The sequence below is a fragment of the Poromitra crassiceps genome, assembly GCF_964638095.1.
Source record: "Poromitra crassiceps genome assembly, chromosome: 11".
Taxonomy (NCBI): Eukaryota; Metazoa; Chordata; class Actinopteri; order Beryciformes; family Melamphaidae; genus Poromitra; species Poromitra crassiceps.
In genome coordinates this window covers 31,544,056-31,567,023 of record NC_139643.1, presented here as the reverse complement: position 1 = coordinate 31,567,023, position 22,968 = coordinate 31,544,056, and the positions used below count along the sequence as shown (strand labels likewise).

Genomic DNA, 22,968 nt, shown 5'->3' with positions numbered 1-22,968 from the left:
AGTACAGAATTTCCTTCTTCCTTTGCCTCACCCTGACCAGGGGCATGACAGAGTGCTGATATATTACACCGCCCATTGGACTGAGAACGGGTTGGCTATTCATAGTTTAAAAAAGCAATCTGCATATTTACAGCTCAAAATACATAATCAGTGATACTTTGATTCACTCCTATTCCTAAATCTACTTTATATTAGTTGAGGACTGTGCTAAAGCAAATATCAACAGGAAATCAGATCTGTATAGAGAAGCAGGTATAGAGGCAAAGTGACTGCCTACTTTCTGCTTCAGCACTGTACCAGATATTTTCATCCGCCATTTATTTTCCCACACATTCCGTAAAATGCGTATAAAAATAGTTTTACTGGTTCACACCAAACGGTACAGATATATTTAGAAACAGGAGAGACCGCATAACATTTCACTGGGACCAGAACGTAAAAAAAAAAATGCAGGTTTAAAGAAAATATTTTTACGATGTTTTTTTAAGTTTTGGTCTGAGTGAAATGTTCTATGGTCTCTCCCGATTATAGCGTTAGCTGAACCGTTTGGTTTGACGAAGTAAAACTATTTTATAAGCATTTTACGAAATGTCTATGGGAAAATAAATGGCGGATGAAAATCTCTGGTACAGTGCTGAAGCAGGAAGTGACGTTCCACTTAGTGTGTTGGTGGAAAGTGAAAGGTGCTGAGAGCGACAGACAGACTGGGAGACAAACAGACAGACAGACAGACAGACTGGGAGACAAACAGACAGACAGACAGACAGACAGACAGGCAAATAAATTCATTACCACAACCTCCAAAGGCATTGCAAAGGACATCCTGCATCTCTGCAACACAACCAAATAGACAAACAAGCTGCAAATACACACAACACAACCAACCAGGGGTGTCAAACATGCGGCCCGGGGGCCAGATCCGGCCCCCCCAAAGGGTCCAATCCGGCCCAAAGGATGACTTTGCAAAGTGTGAAAATTGCACTGAGAAGTTCTTCAATCCAATGTGATGCACTTGTGAAGGCTAAGAGGTAGCAGGTTTCAGGAGCAAGTTAAATATTAAGTAGCCTATTCATGTTATCTGTATTAATCACTAAATAGTCAGCTATTTTCATTACCTTTGCTTGACTATAGAGAATTGCACAGTTGACATCAATTGTAATCAGGGGTGTAGTGATAAATACAGAGGTGGGTAAACTATAACAGACAGTAGATAACGTGCTTGATGGTAGCTGAGATAACCCTACGTGAGAAGGTATTCTTAAATGTACCTGTAATTCTTTACACTAAAAGAAACAGGAAAATCTTGAGGTTTTGTAATTTATAGGTTATTATTGATGATTGATTTTCATTGTCTGGCCCACTTGACACCGAATTGGGTCGCATGCAGCCCATGGACTAAAATGAGTTTGACACCCCTGAAATAGACAAACAAGCTGCAAATACAGAGAACACAACCAAATAGACAAACAAGCTGCAAATACAGAGAACACAACCAAATACACAAACAAGCTGCAAATCCACACAACACAACCAAATAGACTAACAAGCTGCAAATACACACAACACAACCAAATAGACAAACAAGCTGCAAATACACACAACACAACCAAATAGACAAACAAGCTGCAAATACACACAACACAACCAAATAGACAAACAAGCTGCAAATACACACAACACAACCAAATAGACAAACACGTATAGGTGGATTATGAGACAAAGGGCCCCTGAGGACAAAGTCCCCGTACAGGCACGTACAGTATATGCCATACTTGCCAACCTTGAGACAGAAAAAGAAATCGTCTGAGAGAAATCGATTTATCTCGAGAACCATTCATCCGATCGACTTCAAAACTACTGTAGTAGCACCCTGATAATTTAGTTTTTCAAAATTCCCACAATAAAAAAAATAGCAAAACAAGTTCCTCAACTTACAATTTTTGCCAGTTCACGCAATTCTAACGAAAAAGGAAATGACATAAAACTTGGGTAGTAGTGAGAAGAAGAAAACATCCTCAACATGTTCCCACAATTTTACCGCAAAAATTAAAATAAAATAAAAATCCTGGAGGGACTGCATGAAGGTGAATGGTAGGTCTTCAGTATATGAGTCAGTGGGCCCTATTCAACCAACGTGTTGCACCAAGCATGCTACATGTGGCCAGACAGCAGATGTGGGGACATACAGGCAAAGGCATTTGCCTGTAAAGACTCCTGTGAAATAATGTGTGTGTGTGTGTGTGTGTGTGTGTGTGTGTGTGTGTGTGTGTGTGTGTGTGTGTGTGTGTGTGTGTGTGTGTGTGTGTGTGTGTATCAGGTTGGAAATTAGGGGGGCTCAGGGCAAAATGCCCCTAAGAAAACTAAAATTGCCCTTGGAATTGGGATGATGGGGGCTTTTAAATGCCCCCATCATCATGTGTCAGATAGCCCACAGCTTGTAAGGATTAAAGATGCAGAAAAGGTGGGGCAGTGGACAGGGGGAGTGGCATGATAAGAGCATACTCCAATGGAAATACCTTCCTTGACTGTATTTGCTTGTGTGGCTAAATTATGCCACACAGTGTCACACAAAGTGTCATAAAGTAAAGTTTCAGCCCATAGAGAGCAGAGAACAGAGCAACGACGAGTTTCTGCCTCTAGAAGCAGATCCACAACTTTATTCGATCAATGTGTGGAAATTAGCTAGGCTACAGATTACTGCTATTCACAGTGAAGAAGCCTAAAAAAACATCAGTGACACGTTGATTTACCCCATTGCTAAATCTACTTTTTTACTGGTTGACGTGATATTATAACCCCAGCCCCCCCCCCCCCCCCCCCCCCCCCCAGCCCCCACACCCCCAGCACAACTCTGGGCTGGCAGACTTCAGCAGCTTGTAAGGCAGGAATAATTTGTATTACTGAGACATGGCTGGATTCATCAATATCAGATGTCGAAATAGAAATAGAAAATTATACAGTAATCAGGAAAGATCGAAATAGGAGGGGAGGGGGGGTCTGTATTTTTATTAGGGCAGATATGCTCTCCACCCAGTGCTCTCCATTCAAAGTACAAAAACTGCCTGAGATACCGGCACAAAGGAGAAGTGGCAACTTCAGTCTGCGTTCCCTTACCTGGATCTGTGCTGAACAAACCCCCCTGAGGCTGAGTGTTTTCAACTTTAGGACTGATCTCAACGAGGATCATTTAGAAACCATATGAGCTAATATCCTGTTGCCTAAAAGCAAGCCAATCCTAATATACAAATAGACAAATAGACAAACAAGCTGCAAATACACACAACACAACCAAATAGACAAACAAGCTGCAAATACACACAACACAACCAAATAGACTAACAAGCTGCAAATACACACAACACAACCAAATAGACAAACAAGCTGCAAATACACACAACACAACCAAATAGACTAACAAGCTGCAAATACACACAACACAACCAAATAGACAAACAAGCTGCAAATACACACAACACAACCAAATAGACAAACAAGCTGCAAATACACACAACACAACCAAATAGACAAACAAGCTGCAAATACACACAACACAACCAAATAGACAAACAAGCTGCAAATACACACAACACAACCAAATAGACAAACAAGCTGCAAATACACACAACACAACCAAATAGACAAACACGTATAGGTGGATTATGAGACAAAGGGCCCCTGAGGACAAAGTCCCCGTACAGGCACGTACAGTATATGCCATACTTGCCAACCTTGAGACAGAAAAAGAAATCGTCTGAGAGAAATCGATTTATCTCGAGAACCATTCATCCGATCGACTTCAAAACTACTGTAGTAGCACCCTGATAATTTAGTTTTTCAAAATTCCCACAATAAAAAAAATAGCAAAACAAGTTCCTCAACTTACAATTTTTGCCAGTTCACGCAATTCTAACGAAAAAGGAAATGACATAAAACTTGGGTAGTAGTGAGAAGAAGAAAACATCCTCAACATGTTCCCACAATTTTACCGCAAAAATTAAAATAAAATAAAAATCCTGGAGGGACTGCATGAAGGTGAATGGTAGGTCTACAGTATATGAGTCAGTGGGCCCTATTCAACCAACGTGTTGCACCAAGCAGCTACATGTGGCCAGACAGCAGATGTGGGGACATACAGGCAAAGGCATTTGCCTGTAAAGACTCCTGTGAAATAATGTGTGTGTGTGTGTGTGTGTGTGTGTGTGTGTGTGTGTGTGTGTGTGTGTGTGTGTGTGTGTGTGTGTGTGTGTGTGTGTGTGTGTGTGTGTGTGTGTGTGTGTGTATCAGGTTGGAAATTAGGGGGGCTCAGGGCAAAATGCCCCTAAGAAAACTAAAATTGCCCTTGGAATTGGGATGATGGGGGCTTTTAAATGCCCCCGAAAATAAAGAGTTTAATACTTTATGTACTTTAATGTTCTTCCGTATTTGCAATGCACGACTCGTAAATGGAGGGTTATGCATCCGTACCTCAACAACCCCCACCTCCTATAGGGTTAGCGTTATTTACCTCAGTGACAGGCAGCACACGCTAGCTGGCCAGCTACTGTAGTTCGCTAACATTAACTTAAGAACATGGAACATTTTTTAATAAGCAAACCAATGGCTGAGTCACAAGAAACAGTTGCTGACCCTCTCCTGCTCTGCTCAGGGCCTAAAAACCTATCAAAAGTTTGAACACACCTTCCCATTCACTTAAATGAGAAAGTGTATCCAAGCGTTTGACTATGCTGTATGTTTTTTGTCTTTTGTCATATGAAATGTTATTTGAAACGTTTTTGCCAAGTACAGTACATAACATGGCAGACAGTGTTGTTGAGATAGGAAATAAGGATTTTAAACTGTAATTGTTTATGAACTTTTAGAAATAAAATATGCTTGGATAAGAGTCATTGATTGGTCTGTCATGAAACATAGGTGCAACTACGGTATTTCCCAACATTTGATCAAATTGCCCTGGAAATGATCCAAAATGCGCCCGAAACATATTTCACAATAACAAAAAAAAGCCCTAGTTAAAAAAAAGTCAATTTCCTGCCCTGTGTGTGTGTGTGTGTGTGTGTGTGTGTGTGTGTGTGTGTGTGTGTGTGTGTGTGTGTGTGTGTGTGCGTGTGCGTGCGCAAACCTATAATTGTGTTTTAACTTATAATTCCTTTGTAATTGTTTTCTCTCCCATATGTGCAATAACAAAAATATAGTAGTAACATTTTAAATCATTAATTACACAGATCTTACTTACCTTCCATTCTTTATTGAGATGTGATGTAAATCTGGTCTTGTTTTGATGAAGAGAACACAGGTCAGTCTGTGCTTGTTGTCAGATAGCCCACAGCTTGTAAGGATTAAAGATGCAGAAAAGGTGGGGCAGTGGACAGGGGGAGTGGCATGATAAGAGCATACTCCAATGGAAATACCTTCCTTGACTGTATTTGCTTGTGTGGCTAAATTATGCCACACAGTGTCACACAAAGTGTCATAAAGTAAAGTTTCAGCCCATAGAGAGCAGAGAACAGAGCAACGACGAGTTTCTGCCTCTAGAAGCAGATCCACAACTTTATTCGATCAATGTGTGGAAATTAGCTAGGCTACAGATTACTGCTATTCACAGTGAAGAAGCCTAAAAAAACATCAGTGACACGTTGATTTACCCCATTGCTAAATCTACTTTTTTACTGGTTGACGTGATATTATAACCCCAGCCCCCCCCCCCAAACCCCCACACCCCCAGCACAACTCTGGGCTGGCAGACTTCAGCAGCTTGTAAGGCAGGAATAATTTGTATTACTGAGACATGGCTGGATTCATCAATATCAGATGTCGAAATAGAAATAGAAAATTATACAGTAATCAGGAAAGATCGAAATAGGAGGGGAGGGGGGGTCTGTATTTTTATTAGGGCAGATATGCTCTCCACCCAGTGCTCTCCACTCAAAGTACAAAAACTGCCTGAGATACCGGCACAAAGGAGAAGTGGCAACTTCAGTCTGCGTTCCCTTACCTGGATCTGTGCTGAACAAACCCCCCTGAGGCTGAGTGTTTTCAACTTTAGGACTGATCTCAACGAGGATCATTTAGAAACCATATGAGCTAATATCCTGTTGCCTAAAAGCAAGCCAATCCTAGTAGGAGTATGCTATAGACCTCCAGATCAGAGTGATTTCTATACCAAGCTAGAAGATCTATGCTCCAAACACAAAGAGCTTATAAATGGGGAGGTAATATTATTGGGTGATTTTAACACTGATGTTTCAAGACGTGACCATGCAATGTATAAGGCCTTCCAGAACCTTTGCTCAACCTTTAACTTAAATAAACCCACTCGGATAACAAGCTCTTCCCAGACCACCATTGATCTGGTCCTTGTGTCAGATAAGTCAAAAGTCTCCAACTGTGGGGTAATAGATTGTGGTCTCAGTGACCACTCAATAATCTTTTGTACACGCAGGGTTATGAGGGCAGCCCTTGACTACCACAACACAATAAGGATACGTTCTATGAACAACTACAACAGTGAGACATTAAAAGAAAAGTTAAGGTGCATGGATTGGTCACCCGTCTTTAGTAGTGTTCATGTAGACAAAGCCTGGGGATTTTTTAAATCCCTCTTTCTAGCAGCGGTGGATGAAAGTGCACCAGAAAAAACCATCAGAGTCAAAGTCAGATCGGAGCACAGAAATACTTGGAGCAATAAAGTCCAGAAATGACATGTTCACAAGATTTAGAAAAAATAACGATGAGCAATTATATATTGAGTTTAAAACACTTTAACTAACTAACAACTAACTAACTAGATTGATTAAGATAGCCAAGGCGGAATACTACAATGAAAAAATAACAGAAAATAAGTCAAATCCTAAACAATTGTGGAAGTGTTTGAAACTGACGGGTTATGGTAACAGGCTTAAGACAAAAGCTAAAAACATCAATTTAGACATAGGAGGCACACTGATTACAGGTGATACTAATGTAGCAAATTATATAAATACGTTTTTCATTACCATAGCAAACAAACTAGTAAATAAATTGCCCAATCCGAGTGGCGAATATGGAGAAAGACAGGTGGGGGAGTTCTATAGGAAGAAAGGTATCCTGGCAGATGCTTTTTCTTTTTCAAGTGTGTCTGAGGACAATGTAGTAAAAAAAACTTAAGGCCCTCAACCCTGCGAAGGCAACAGGACAGGACAAGATTCCCGCCAGATTCTTGAGGGATGCAGCAGAGACAATCGCTCCCTGTTTAACCTTTATTCTAAACATGTCCATTGAAATGGGGCATTTTCCCACTGATCTTAAATCAGCTAGAGTTATTCCTATCTATAAAAAAGGAAATAAACTAGACCCGGGGAATTACCGTCCTGTCTCGATCCTCAGCAGCACGGTGTCAAAGATAATGGAAAGGATCATTTTTGATCAAATCAATGAATACCTGTCAACAAACAACATCCTGTATGAGTTTCAGTCGGGGTTTAGAATATCTCACTCCACAGACACATGTTTGCTGTACCTGACAGACCAAATTAGAACAGAAGAAGACAAAGGTAAATATTGTGGAATGGTTTTATTAGATTTACAAAAAGCATTTGACAACGTGAACCACGATATACTGTTATTTAAAATGAAGGCTATGGGTTTTAACAGTGCTTCATTAAGGTGGGTAGAGTCATACCTGAGGGGTAGGAAGCAAGTGGTGGAAGTGAATGGCACCTTGTCCTCTTCACTAGAGCCAACTTGTGGGGTGCCTCAAGGGAGCATTTTAGGTCCAGTTTTATTTCTCTTATATGTCAATGACATGAAGTCAGCCTGTAACTGTGATTTGCTTCTTTTTGCGGACGATGCTGCTCTACTGGTCTCACACCAAGATAAAGGGGAGGTAGAAGGGATCCTCAGCCGTGAACTACTCAGGATCAGTTGCTGGCTGGTTGATAACAGGTTGTCCCTTCACTTAGGTAAGACAGAAGCTATCCTCTTTGGTTCTACCATTAGATTGAGGAGGTCTCCTGGGTTTAGGGTAGTGGTGGGAGACGTAGAGGTCACAGCCAGAGAGGAGGTCACCTACCTGGGCTGTGTGTTGGACAACACCTTATCAGGAGAGAGCATGGCGCAAAGGGTAGCCAATAAGGTTAACCAGAGAGTGAAATTCCTCACTAGGATTTCAACCACGGTAAACAGGTCTGCTTTGGAAATTCTAGCGGGAGCCCTGGTTCAATGTCAATTCGATTACGTATGTTCCTCCTGGTACACCAGCATCACATCGTCACTGAAAAATAGGCTCCAGACAGCGCAAAATAGACTAGTCAGACTCATTTTACAATTGAATCCCAGGACTCACCTACTACAGTCTCATTTCGACAGCCTCAAGTGGCTCAGAGTAGATGAGAGAGTAACACAAATCAAACTCGGCATGGTCCACAGGATAGTCAACAATGTTGTTCCAAAATACCTCAGAAATTACTTCACCAAGGTCAGTGACGTACATGGTCACGGCACTAGAGGGAGCCCTACAGATTTGGTCCCAGTAAAATGCAAAAGATGCATTGGCCAGAATTCATTTCTATACTCAGCGGCAGTAGCCTGGAACAGTCTTCCAGCAGACATTAAGTCAATCAGACCCTATTCTTCTTTTAAAGTAAAAGCCAAGAGCTGGATCAGGAGAAGCAGAACCTGGATTTAATGGTAGCAAGAGTGTTGGATGTGGGGGCGGCCTGTTCTCGGCCAGCCAGTAACTGATCCGGTATCTTAATCGATCCTGTATTTTATTAGATTTTATTTTATTTTATTTATTTTACTTGATTATATTTTATTGTACGGTATTTTATTAGGATTTGTTGGGTATATTTTTAATTGTACTAATTGTCTTTTATTTTACTTTATGCTTATTTTTATTGATTTTTCACTGTGCCTTACTTCCCCATGTTATCCTCCCCCCTGCATGGCAGGCACACCCACGCGTTACCCGCAGAATCTGACAAGTGCATGGGGTACTATGCACTCATACCATCATACACTTACACACATCCAGGCATACACTCACCAGTACACATTTGATCACAGACATCTTAAGGACCGCAATGGAAATAAGCTGTTAGCTTTATTGTGTTTTTTATCCTTTTGATAATGGTGGGCCTGTGTATGTATATATGTATATACTGTTTTGTTCATTATCAATAAAGAACTCAATCAATCAATCAATCAAACTTGGCAAATTACTAGGAACATGAGGAGGTGCAGTGCTAAATTGCATTTCGGCCACTCGCATAATCATAGCGCCACTAGTCTCTCAAGCCAGACCGTCTCTTCTACATTCTTTGAATGCACCAGATACAGTCTGATGCACAGCCTAAAGCCTAAAGGCGGGACATCCACTCGTATTTCTCCAATCACCTGCCTTTATAGGCGGGACATCCAGGACATCCCCCTATCATTGCTCATTATTTTCCCTGAGTTTCCCTTTCCGCTTTGACCAAGTTTTCCCTGCTTCAAGTGAGCGGTAGGCGGAAGCATTTGAAAATTTGCAGCAGCCAATGCGAGACTATAGCGCCACCTACTGGCAACAACAGGAAGTTGTGTTTGTAACTTAGCTGTACATGGTCAAATCTGCCCCAAACTTCACATGTTTGATGAGAGTCTTGTGCTGAAGACATCTAGATGCAAATATGCAGTTATTGTCATAGCGCTAAGAGGAAAGCGCTAACAGGAAATAACATGTTTCATACTTTGATGTATTCCTCCTAGCAGGGGTTGACCAAACATTTTCATGGTGTGGTCTGCTCTTGAGATACTGCAACATGAGGGAAACTTGTGGGTGTTCTCTAGCGTGTGTGTGTGTGTGTGTGTGTGTGTGTGTGTGTGTGTGTGTGTGTGTGTGTGTGTGTGTGTGTGTGTGTGTGTGTGTGTGTGTGTGTGTGTGTGTGTGTGTGTGTGTGGGTCTTCATTCCGATCGACTTCATACTTGGCGGGTGTTAGAGAAAAATATAAGTTCCATTGGCATTTCCTAATCAATAAGCTATGGCTGAGAAAAACCCACAACCATACTGACTAAACCAATGTAAACAGCTATTTCATATTAGACTGTAAAACAAAACAATTTCTTAAGAAGCCTATTTTAAAGGTTTCAAAATATCTATAGATAAGACAATGACTTTCCTGAGGACAGACAGTCCTGGGGTTGCGTTTGGAGTACGTGAACAATGTTGGCCCTCACTGTTTTATCTAGTGGGGTCTTGCCAGCCCCAAAACACTCAAGTGAACTGCCTTAGGGGTCTAGCCCGCCCCCCCCCCCCCATGTAAAGCCCTCACTCACAGCACCTTCTGGGGTCGCCCTCCGCCCCATTGCACATTGCCACAAGTCCACAGGGTCAATACATTGCCACGCTGTAAGCTGTGAATGCTCTCCCAGGAGTCATCTTGTCTAAAAGGTCATTGCAAACAAATTATAAAGTAAACAATTGGGTATTTACTCACAGAGTATCTCAAAGCTCAATGTACCATCTGATCAATGTACAGAGTCCAAATATTCAGCCGCGATGTCACAATTTGACATAAGCTTTATACTGTAAAGGAAGAGGAAAGGCAGAGAGGAGGGGTAGAGCAGAGAGGAGGGGTATGAACTTTGGAAATGTGTGTGCGTCGTGCAGGCTCCTGTGTGTATCAGTTGTTATTGGAACTCGATGCACTGGACAAGGTCTCAGCAAAAGGAGTAGTCCTCTGCCATGGGTGAATCTATATGTGTCAGATGTCATGTCATAATGTGTGAGATGGCATGTCACTGTAACTCACTGTAGCATAATTATGTGTATGCAAATATAGCTTATTGATTAGGAAATGCCAATGGAACTTATATTTTTCTCTAACAGCGGGTGTGTTGCTGGGGACCTGAGGAAGTGCAGTGTCGGATTTGGTGCAATTTGGACACGCTCAATGTTAATAAACTTTGAATGAACAAGTGAACAGTGCTCTCTGCAGCAGCGGGGCAAACGGGCACTGCAATAGCTTGGATTAATTAGGCAATGTTTAGCAAGCTCCCCCACTTCATAAGGAAAGTTAATTCCCCGGCTTGTCAATAGTGTTTTATCAGCGCTCTGTCCGTAATGACAAGACAAATGGCCAGCGACGGAGTAAATTGAGACGGCAAGAATCCATGAAGGCACCCAGTCCACCACCGTGTGTTCAGGGGCCTACATTCATCTGACAACTGTCTGAAAAACAAAACCCATTTACCATTGTCTGTTTTTGAGTGTGATCTGAATTGTTACATTATAACATCAATACATCATTAGCTCCTTCATTTATATGAGACATTAGTAAAAATTACCATAAAAGAAACAAGACCATCAGAAGACTGTCAGCATTTTGCGTTGTGTGCCCAATGCCCATGGGTCGGATTTGGCGGGAAAACTGCTGGATTGCATTAATTATTAAAAAAGGAAGAGGGTGCTGTTCTTCAAGAGAAAAGAGAGCTTCAGAATCAGTTGATCAGCTGTTTAAAAATGAACAAACATCACACCTTTAAATAACATTGTAACATTATGGAACAAATGTGGAAAAGCATCTTTTATTTATTTATTTATTTATTTATTTATTTATTTGGGGGGGGGGTGCATTTTGGCTTCATTAGATAGGACAGTAGGCAGATAGGAAAGGTGGGGAGAGAGAAAGAGTGGCTGACATGCGGCAATCGACCACGTCTCGGATTCAAACCCGGGCCGGCCGCTCGAAGGACTCGGCACACATCTTTTGACCTCAAGCTCGTCTCTGATAGCTTCAGCACATTATGAGAAGAGATTGGCTGCGGTGCTTGACTAGAATTGTTGAGAGCAACATGTTAGCTTTTGGAAGACCATTATGAGGACTACACAGGCTAAAGTACAATGCAGTACAGTACTAACCATTGGCATTTTATATCAGATAATTGCACAAGACATCATATAATGACTGATAATCATAATCACAAATATGATTATAACCTCATAACATCTTACGTGAATGTGCTGTCGTTATGGCGTAATGGGCAATATAAAGCTGTGTAATAATATCCAGCAGATGTTCATGCTAACAGACTGTGTTGGCAGCACAGCGTGGAAAAGAATGAATGAAAAGTATGGTAACTGATTACTTATCGCTCGTCTTCCCTTTTTATAGAGAGGGATAGCTCTTGCCAAGTATCACTCCTCATGCTTTTTCCCCCAATATTTTATTTTCAATTTTTTAAAGAAACACAAAACAAAACAAAAAGACAGGCTCAGACACAAGAAAAGAACACTCCTCATGCTTAACCCAACCATACCTTCACCACCCTAGGAGAAAAAAAGAATAGGTGGGGAGTGGAGTGTGCCATTAGAGTCGCCAGGTTCACCTTCGTCAGACAGGACGCTTGCTAGGTGTTCGGTTTTAGCTTTTTCCTTTTGTGTGTTTGGCATTTGTCTTATGTAGGTGCAGGTCACAAGAGAGAGATGAATAAACAGGTTATGATCAGTTTTGAGAGCAAACTTGACTGAAAGATGCCAATTAACAATTAAAAAACAAATAGGGAGCTCACTCCATTCGCTGCTCAATAGCGCCCCTGTTGGACTTTTCTGACTTTCTTTCCTGGTGAATAGGCTACCTGGCGGCTCCAGCAGATAGTCTACCCCACAACCATTTTCTTTATTTATCATGCAGATTATCATCTAATTGACATTTGTATTTATTACATGAATACAGTACATATAAAGTATGGAAATGGACAGCTTCACTATTTACAGAATTTTATTGACTTTCAAAATGCACACAGTAAGTTAGCCTAGGGCTCCAACTGGACACCTAATTACTATAAGTAAATTATTCAAACAGCACCTGTATAGGAATGATTCTCTGACAACCTTTTTGATTGATATAAGCGGTTGACCACTATAACCATGATCACTATAAGAGGGTTCCACTCTATATAATATATATACTGTGTGTGTGTGAGTGTGTGTGTGTGTGTGTGTGTGTGTGTGTGTGTGTGTGTGTGTGTGTGTGTGTGTGTGTGTGTGTGTGTGTGTGTGTGCGCGCGCGTGCGCGTGCGTATGCATGCTTGCGTGTGTGTAACTCAAACATGCATATTTCGGAATTGTCTAATTGAGCGTTATTGTTAGTGCCATTCAGCTGCAACTCCGGTTAGGTGAAACGTACTTGGGAGCAAATAAAAATCCAATGTGGTAAGTAGGCTTAATTTAATAAGTAGCCTACAACAAGTACAAGGCTTCAGTGCTCCAATCAGTCTCAAAATTATATCGGTATACAAAAGCACAATCTACATGATTCAAGTATGAATTTCACCTAAAATTCTCATTCTGTCAATGGCGAATATTCCTCGGCCCTCCTTTGGTTGCGCTTCTTTTCTAGTGCTTTCGCAGCCGCAAACCCAGCTATTCCCACAGCTGCTGCAACTGCTGCCCCAACCAATCCCCCAACTGGCCCCATCGCCATACCTGCTGCACCTTCCACCAGCATTGGTCCTACTATATTACCTACAAGGCTTCCTCCTGCTGCACCTGCTGTGAGCAAATTCTTCAACGTTGATTTTTTTCCTCCTTGTTTCTCTCTCTCCTCTCTTTCTTGTAATATACATGTGTCTATCATCTCCTCCACTCTGCATCTCTCCTGTGCTTCTTCCCTATTCCTCTCCTCTTCCATCTCTGCTTGAGCCTGCTCGAACATCTCGCCGGTGTATTGGCCTCCTCCGTTCCGTTCCGCCATGTCATCCATCTTCTGTAGCAGCTCTCTGACCTGAGAGCGCTCCTTGTCCTTATTGTCAAATACATGACATCCCCCACCACACTGATCCGTGAACTCTTTCAGATCGTTACTGCCACTGATATATTCTTCAATAGTTTTTCCTTCCAGCTTGTCTCTATGAGTGAACAGCACCAATGTGTACTGGACTGCCTCAGGACCAAAGATCTTCTGAATTATCTTCACTGTGTTCTGCTCCTCCCGAGTGAATCTGTCTCCCAGCTTTAACACCACCAGGAACACATCGGCACCACCAGGAGCGAACAGATCCATGCACCTTTTTATCTCCTTGATGGCCTCATCGTGACCTTGACTTGTGTCAAACAGGCCTGGAGTGTCAATCACAGACACCTCTCTCCCGTCCACTATAACACTGTGTTTTTCACAGGCTGATGTCACAGAGGAAGGCGAGGAACCCGTTTCAAATGGCGTTCTCCCCAGGATGGTGTTTCCTGTTGCACTCTTTCCCACTCCAGTCTTTCCCAGCAGCACAATTCTCAGATATTTGTTGTTGATCTGGGTTTGTCCTGTGGAGGAAAACGTTGGCTCAGTTAAATCTTTAAGTTAAGTCTTAAATCTCAATGTGTTTGATCAGATTGTTCCTCACTATTCAGTGTTTACACTACACAGTACAGCATTTCGTTCTTCCTTTGCCTCACCCCAGCACAAACTACATAATCAGTGATACTTTGATTCACTCATATTCCTAAATCGACTTTCTATTGGTTGAGGACTGTGCTAAAGCAAATATCAACAGGAAATCAGTGTTTTAATCTGTATAGAGAAGCAGGTATAGTGTGTTGGTGGAAAGTGAAAGGTGCTGAGAGTGACAGACAGACAGACAGACAGACAGACAGACAGACAGACAGACAGACAGACAGACAGACAGACAGGCAGGCAGGCAGGCAGGCAGGCAGACAAATACACAAACACAGACAGACAGGCAGGCAGGCAGAAAGGTAGGCAGGCAGGCAGGCAGGGCAGGCAGACAGGCAGGCAGGCAGGCAGGCAGGCAGGCAGGCAGGCAGGCAGGCAGGCAGACAGGCAAATAGTGGACAAATACACAGACAGACAGCAGGGGAGAGGATGTGGTCACAGAGCTGAAGCTTGCTGCAATGTTGTTCTCAGTGCTGAGAAATGAGGAGCATTTTCTCACCATGTGCAGCTTTCACTTCCTCAGTGATACTCATGGATACTCGAATAGAGCTAGCCAGACAAATGTTGTCCCCTGTAGGTTTAGGACTGCATCAGGGGGAAACACCTTTCTGTACTCAGCAGCTACAGAATGGAATTTGTTGTCACCCCGTTTTAAAGAAAATGTCATTGCCAACCATTTAAAAAAAGCAGTGAAGGGATGGCTGCTAAGCTGCTGACAGCCAAATTATTATAATGTCTGCATAATGTTTGTAAGTTACTGTTCATGGTGTGTATTGTTGATGTGGTTGTTTTTCTGTCTTAAATGACTCGTGCTCTGCCGATCATTGACTGTTTATTTTTTACAAATGAGGACCACAATGGAAAGAAGTCCCTTTATTGTGTGTAATTTCTTGACAATTTTAATACTGGTGTGTTTTATCTGTTCAGTGTGTATTTTTAACATATGTCTTAAATAAATTCATTCATTCATTCATTCATTCATTTTACCACCCTGCAAAGGCATCGGAAAGGACATCCTGCATCTCTGCAACACAACCAAATAGACAAAGAAAGCTGCAAATCCACACAACACAACCAATAGACAAACGCATAGGTAGATTATGAGACAAAGGGCCCCTGAGGACAAAGCCCCCCCACCAGTACAGGCAGGTACAGTATATGCCATACCTGCCAACCTTGAGACCTAAAAAAAATAGGGAGGATTTTGAAACTAAAGTGGGGGTCTTGGGGTTGTCCCCCAGAAAAAGAAAAAAAAGTTTGCGTGAAATTGGTTTATCTCAAGAACCATTCATCTGATCGACTTCAAACTGGGGGACTGCACTGCTGGGAACCGTGCAGAACACACACAGACCTTACACACACAACACAGTACTGGGCCGGAGTCCCAGCAAACTAGTAGCGGCCTGATAGTCTAGTTTTTCAAAATTCCCGCAATTTCTCTGAAAAAATGGGAAAACAAGTTCCTCAACCATTTTTTTTTTTTTTTTTTAATGTTTTTTTCCCGATTTTTTATCCCATTTTATCCCCCGTTTAGTGCTCATTTGATTACTCAATCCTGGTTGCTACTCCATCCTCTGCCGATCTGGGGAGAGCCGAGACTGATTCCATGCATCCTCCGAGACATGGGCAGTCAAGTCAGCCGCTTCTTTTCACCTGCCCGAGGGAGCTTCACCGGTAGGACATAGCACGTGGGAGGTTCACGCTATTCCAACCAGTTCCCCTCCCTCTGAACAGGCGCCCTTAACGATCAGAGGAGGAACCATATAAGCAACCAGGATGTTGCATGTTTTTGTGAAGGGGGTTCCTATATGAAGGAGACCCCCGGGAGGCACGGGGAGAACATGCAAACTCCACACAGAAAGGCCATTTTGCCGACCCCACCCGGGCGGTGGGCACTCGAGGACATGCGGACGGGCACGCATTCCTTCAGTGTTCACATTCCTCAACCATTTTTGCCAGTTCCCGCAATTTTAACGTAAAATTCATATAAAACTTTGCAAATTGCATTGCAATTTTTGTGGGGGGGAAATGCCATTAGGTAGTAATGTAGTTAGAAGAAGAAAAAATCCTCAACATGTTACCACAATTTTACAGCAATAAATACAAATAAAATAAAAAATAAATCAGAAAAACCTGCAAATTGTATTGCAGTTTTTGAGGAAAGCCACTGCAAAATCAAGCATTTTTGATTGCAACAAACTAAAAGAAAAAACTCTGGAGGGACTGGTTATTTTACACTTATGGGAAAGGTGAATGGTAGGCCTACCTAACCAATGTGTTGCACCAAGCAGCTACTGTATTGTATATGTGGCCAGACAGCAGATTTGGGGGCATTACAGGCAAAGGCATTTTGCACTCTATTTTTTTAATGCTTAGAACGTGTGTGTGTGTGTGTGTGTGTGTGTGTGTGTGTGTGTGTGTGTGTGTGTGTGCGTGCGTGCGTGCGTGCGTGCGTGCGTGCGTGCGTGCGTGCGTGCGTGTGTGTGTGCGCGTGCATAATTGTGTTTTAACTTATAATTCCCTTTGTAACTGTTTTCTCTCCCATATGTGCAATAACAAAAATATAATTGTAACATTTTAAATCATTAATTACACAGATCTTACTTACCTTCCATTCTTTTTTGAGATGTGATGTAAATCTGGTCTTGTTTTAATGAAGAGAACACAGGTCAATCTGTATGCTACTTGTTGTCAGATAGCCCACAGCTTGTAAGGATAACTCATTAAAATGCCTGGCGACAGAGGATTTTATATCTCTGTTTCTAATGCTACTCTTGTGTTCTGAAATGCGAGTTTTCAACTCTCTGATAGTTTTTCCAATGTATACTAGCCCACATGGACACTTCAATAGATACACAACAAATTTAGTTTTACACGAGATCCTACTCTTAATTGAGTACTTTCTTCCAGTGTAAAACTAAATTTGTTGTGTATCTATTGAAGTGTCCATGTGGGCTAGTATACATTGGAAAAACTATCAGAGAGTTGAAAACTCGCATTTCAGAACACAAGAGTAGCATTAGAAACAGAGATATAAAATCCTCTGTCGCCAGGCATTTTAATGAGTTTGGTCACGACGTGTGTTCCCTCAGGTTCCAGGGTATAGAACAGGTCAGTCCACTGAAGAGGGGGGGTGACAGAGACAAGGCCTTGTTACAAAGAGAGGCATTTTGGATACATACCTTACAGACAGAACACCCCAAGGGCTTGAATGAAGAACTTTTGCTAGGTTGTTTTCTTTAAGGGGTGCGTCGGGTGGATGTGCTGTGGGTTCGCGCATGATGCTCTTGCACTGTAAGGCAGTGTGGGAGCGTCATGTGTGGACCTGCAGTATCTCTATCCGATGCATTCACTTATATGCATTTTATTATGTATTTTTCTAATTCTATTTTAATATTTTCTTACTGATTTTTGTTATTCTAATATGTTGACTTTCCATCTGTGCTTATTTAACACAAGTGTGGCCATCCAGCCTCATTCTTCTCGTTTGCAAAACATTATTGCATTCCTGCTGTGTAATATATACAGACTTATATACAAGTATACTGTTTAAAATTGTACCTTTATCTCTTTTTTGATATTCTCTGATGTTTTTGATATTATATTCGTTGTTATTTTATGTTGTGAGATATTTCCAGTACTTGATAATGTAATTGATTGTACTTCCGGTTTGACACTATTTATACGTCATGTCCGTCTTCTGTCAGCACAATGCTGAAGAAGGCTCACGCCGAAATGTTCATTGTCAATCTGCTTGAAGGTAAATAAAACAACCCAAAAGGATTTATTTTGAGTGCTGGTTTTTTGCCCCTCTCTTATTATTTTTTGAACCGTGCACCGTAACTTTTTGAAACTTTTGAGAGTGCTCACCAGTCGTGACTTCCAGTCACTGACTATTTGGACAATTATTCAAACAGCACCTGTATAGGAATGATTCTCTGCCAAGCTTTTTGATTGATATAAGCGGTTGGCCACTATAACCATGATCACTATAAGAGGGTTCCACTCTATATAATATACTGTGTGTGTGTGTGTGTGTGTGTGTGTGTGTGTGTGTGTGTGTGTGTGTGTGTGTGTGTGTGTGTGTGCGTGCGCACCAGTGGGCAAGTCAACTAGGGAATGTATGAAGCCAGTTCTGGAATTCCATTAATTCGAAAATCCCGCCGGGGGGCGCACGTCAGGTCCGGAAGTGACGACACGTACATTGGCTCCAATGTAAAAATGAGCCGACTTCTCTCTCGTTCTGTGTCTTAAATAAACATTTTCCGAATGAGCTTATGGTCTGAATAAACAATTTCAAGTCTTTTTCATGCTCTCCTGGGCTCCGTTTTCTAAATTATGGTCCCATTTCGAGTAAAAGAGCCGATAAAAATTATAACTTTGGGGGCGGGATTTTCTTTGATTTACACCAGCCACAGGAAACCAGATGATTCCAACCAGTTGCCAAGGCAGGCTAGCTAGCTAGCTAGCAACGTAGCCAGAGATTAAAAGTAAAATAACAGAAACAGCGTTACCCTTATGATATTTTAATGATGTTAGTAGACACACGTAATAGTATAGATCCCCGTTATGAGGTATGTTGATCAAAAGAACACCTAAAACGCTATATCGAAATCGGGTTTTAGTGGACGGGCAGCTCTGAAGTTGGGGCTTCAGAGCTGATCTGCGGCTAGCTAGCTAGCAACGTAGCAACAGTATAGAGCCCCCGAGGTCTGTTGATCAAAAGAACACCTAACGCTATATCGTTATGTAATGTGACTTGTGACATGATCACCACATTTCAATAAATATAACGTTTTTGCACATTTGAATGCTGCTGGTCGTTTGTTTAATGCTGTATATATTGGACATTTAAAGCTGATACACAATTGTGTTGAGGTATTCCGCAAAGCTCAATTAAAAATATAACGTGTAACCACGTGTAACACTTGAAACAATCAAATTTAACTTTTTCACAGCAATACACAGTCCAGCCCACCATGGTATGGTTAAGGATTGGAACCATTGTTTGAATTATATCGAAATATATTTGCATGGTGTAGCATGTAATGCAGTCTGTTAAGATACTGTAAACATAGATACTCTGTGACACAGAAAGGCAGACGAGCTAGCAGCAGGGATCTTGTCACCCTGATTTCAGATAAACTTGTCTGTCTATAGCTAGACAATATTACTGTACCATAATACCACAAGCTAAAGGCAGCATACACCAATGGAAGGATGGGTAGCATTTGTCATCCAGGCTATACAGTAACGTTAGGCTATTATAAAGTTATGAAACGCTGATTCAGACGTTACAATAATATGACATAATATGAGCCAGTTAGCCTAGCTAGAGAGAGTAATTTCAGACCACCAGATATCACCATATTTCATTTCAATAAATATAAAGCATTCGTTGATTGAAGCAGACTGCTGATCGCTTGTTTCTCCGTCGTCATGTCCTCATGGTCCAATCTTCGGTTCGTAGTTCGTGTTCACTCGACATCAACAATCTTTATATCACATCTGATCATTTTATCCAACCTGCCTCTGACCAGACAACTAATGGATCGTTCTGCGCGATCATATTTGCGACATTCAGATACATGATAATATACAACAAGGCTATCTTTGTTGACAATGTTTATTGACAAAAGCATTAAAACAAGCAAATATAACAATATTCTCCGGTCACTGGCAGATACTAGCTAGGCTACAACTTGTTCAAAGCAAATCTCTCATGTCAGCATTTGGCTTGTGTGTTATGGCAATTTCCTATGTTGAAACAACTGATCAGCAGTAACATGTAGTTTAGCGTTAATCTCAGGAGAACAGAATATTATAGCTTTGATCGTCACAAATCATAATCCTCTGTTGTGTGTCCCATCGGTACTGGACGGCGCCTACCCCTGGAAGAAACGAATTAGACACTGTTAATCACTGTATAACGTTAATGTCTGCTTACCCAACACTACGTGCGATTGGTAAATACTGTAAATGCAGAGGTGGATAAAGTATCCAGAGGAGTTTAACCCCCTTGTTCCCCCTCATTGATTGATAGTTGATCTAACGTTAGCTAGATATATAACGCTATAGCTGGTAGATCATATGAGTATGCTTTGAGTCTGCCTCATCTCAAAGAGGTAACCTAGGTAAACAGAACTGCGTTTGTTTTCTGTCTACGTCCGAATCTGTGCAGCATGCAATACTAGACACTGTTAATCACTGTATAACGTTAACGTTTGCTTACCCAACACTACGTGCAATTGGTAAATACTGTAAATGCAGAGGTGGATAAACTATCCAGAGGAGTTTAACCCCCTTGTTCCCTCTCATTGATTGATAGTTGATCTAACGTTAGCTAGATATATAACGCTATAGCTGGTAGATCATGAGTATGCTTTGAGTCTGCCTCATCTCAAAGAGGTAACCTAGGTAAACAGAACTGCGTTTGTTTTCTGTCTACGTCCGAATCTGTGCAGCATGCAATACTGTTTAACGTTGTATAACGTTAACTTATGCTACTCTAGTCTAACGTAGCTAGCGTTAATGTCATGCTATGTAATTAGCGTTACGTTAGAAAATAAGATTACCTCGATTTTGTGGAAGATGCAAGCGGCAGGCTGGTGACGCCGCGCGAGGTCTGGAGGAAATAATACTCTGGTTTTTCTTCGGGCTATTGTATTCAATGTGAGAGCAATGGAGCAAGGCTAGCAATAGCAACTAACGTTAGCAACATTTGTTAGCCAAGCTAACGGCTAGCAGGGAAAATAACATGAACAAGATGGATGCCGTGGCGGAGGAAACCCTCCCCCGAGTCCCGTCCACGCTCACGCCCTTTCCTGTTTTCCCGGCTCCAGGTTTGAACAGATTTCCCACAATGCAACAGGAAAATCCATTCATCCAATCAAACGAAATCAAACAATATCGGGAAGTGAGCTTCATTTTGCTGTGTCAAAAACATATAGCTAAGGTGGTCCATATTATGTACTGTCAATGGTGCGCACGCGTGCGTACGTGCGTGTGCGTGCATATGCATGCTTGCGTGTGTGTAACTCAAACATGCATATTTCGGAATTGTCTAATTGAGCGTTATTGTTAGTGCCATTCAGCTGCAACCCCGGTTGGGGGAAACGTACTTGGGAGCAAATAAAAATCCAATGTGGTAAGTAGGCTTAATTTAATAAGTAGCCTACAACAAGTACAAGGCTTCAGTGCTCCAATCAGTCTCAAAATTATATCGGTATACAAAAGCACAATCTACATGATTCATGTATGAATTTCAACTAAGATTCTGATTCTGTCAATGGCGAATATTCCTCGGCCCTCCTTTGGTTGCGTTTCTTTTCTAGTGCTTTCACAGCCGCAAACCCAGCTATTCCCACACCTGCTCCAACTGCTGCCCCAACCACTGCCCCAACTGGCCCCCCCATCGCCATACCTACTGCACCTTCCACCAGCATTGGTCCTACTATATTACCTACAAGGCTTCCTCCTGCGCTACCGATAGTGAGACCCCAACGCACCGACGTTGATTTTTTTCCTTTTTGTTTCTCTCTCTCCTCTCTTTCCTCCAGAGCTTGTACTACACGTGTGTCTATCATCTCCTCCACTCTGCATCTCTCCTGTGCTTCTTCCCTATTCCTCTCCTCTTCCATCTCTGCTTGAGCCTGCTCGAACATCTCACCGGTGTATTGGCCTCCTCCGTTCCGTTCCGCCATGTCATCCATCTTCTGTAGCAGCTCTCTGACCTGAGAGCGCTCCTTGTCCTTATTGTCAAATACATGACATCCCCCACCACACTGATCTGTGAACTCTTTCAGATCGTTACTGCCACTGATATATTCTTCAATAGTTTTTCCTTCCAGCTTGTCTCTATGAGTGAACAGCACCCATGTGTACTGGACTGCCTCAGGACCAAAGATCTCTTGAATTATCTTCACTGTGTTCTGCTCCTCCTGAGTGAATCTGTCTCCCAGCTTTAACACCACCAGCAACACATCAGCCCCAGCAGGAGAGAACAGATCCATGCACCTTTTTATCTCCTTGATGGCCTCATCGTGACCTTGACTTGTGTCAAACAGGCCTGGAGTGTCAATCACAGACACCTCTCTCCCGTCCACTATAACACTGTGTTTTTCACAGGCTGATGTCACAGAGGAAGGAGATGAACCCGTTTCAAATGGCGTTCTCCCCAGGATGGTGTTTCCTGTTGCACTCTTTCCCACTCCAGTTCTTCCCAGCAGCACAATTCTCAGATATTTGTTGTTGATCTGGGTTTGTCCTGTGGAAGAAGTTAAATCTTTAAGTTAAGTCTTATATGTCAATGTGTTTTATCAGATTGTTTCTCACTATTCAGTGTTTACACTACACAGTACAGCATTTCTTTCTTCCTTTGCCTCACCCCGACATGACCGGGCATGACAGAGCGGTGATATATTACACCGCCCATTGGAGTGAGAACGGGTTGGCTATTCACAGTAAAAAAGAAAAAGAAAAAAGCAATCTGCATATTTACAGTTCAAAATACATAATCAGTGATACTTTGATTCACTCCTATTCCTAAATCTACTTTCTATTGGT

The 22,968-nt window shown here is 42.0% G+C and overlaps 1 protein-coding gene across 1 annotated transcript; it reads right to left on the bottom strand.

Annotated features, from left to right (window-relative positions):
- Positions 1-12,994: 12,994 nt before the first annotated feature.
- LOC310785482 (GTPase IMAP family member 7-like) lies at positions 12,995-17,066 on the bottom strand. Its single transcript, XM_083646572.1, has 2 exons — positions 17,012-17,066; positions 12,995-14,273 (listed from the first exon to the last, which is right to left on the bottom strand). The coding sequence occupies exons 1-2, from the start codon at positions 17,016-17,018 to the stop codon at positions 13,300-13,302; spliced, it is 981 nt and encodes a 326-aa protein (XP_083502698.1). The 5' UTR covers positions 17,019-17,066; the 3' UTR covers positions 12,995-13,299.
- Positions 17,067-22,968: the final 5,902 nt, after the last annotated feature.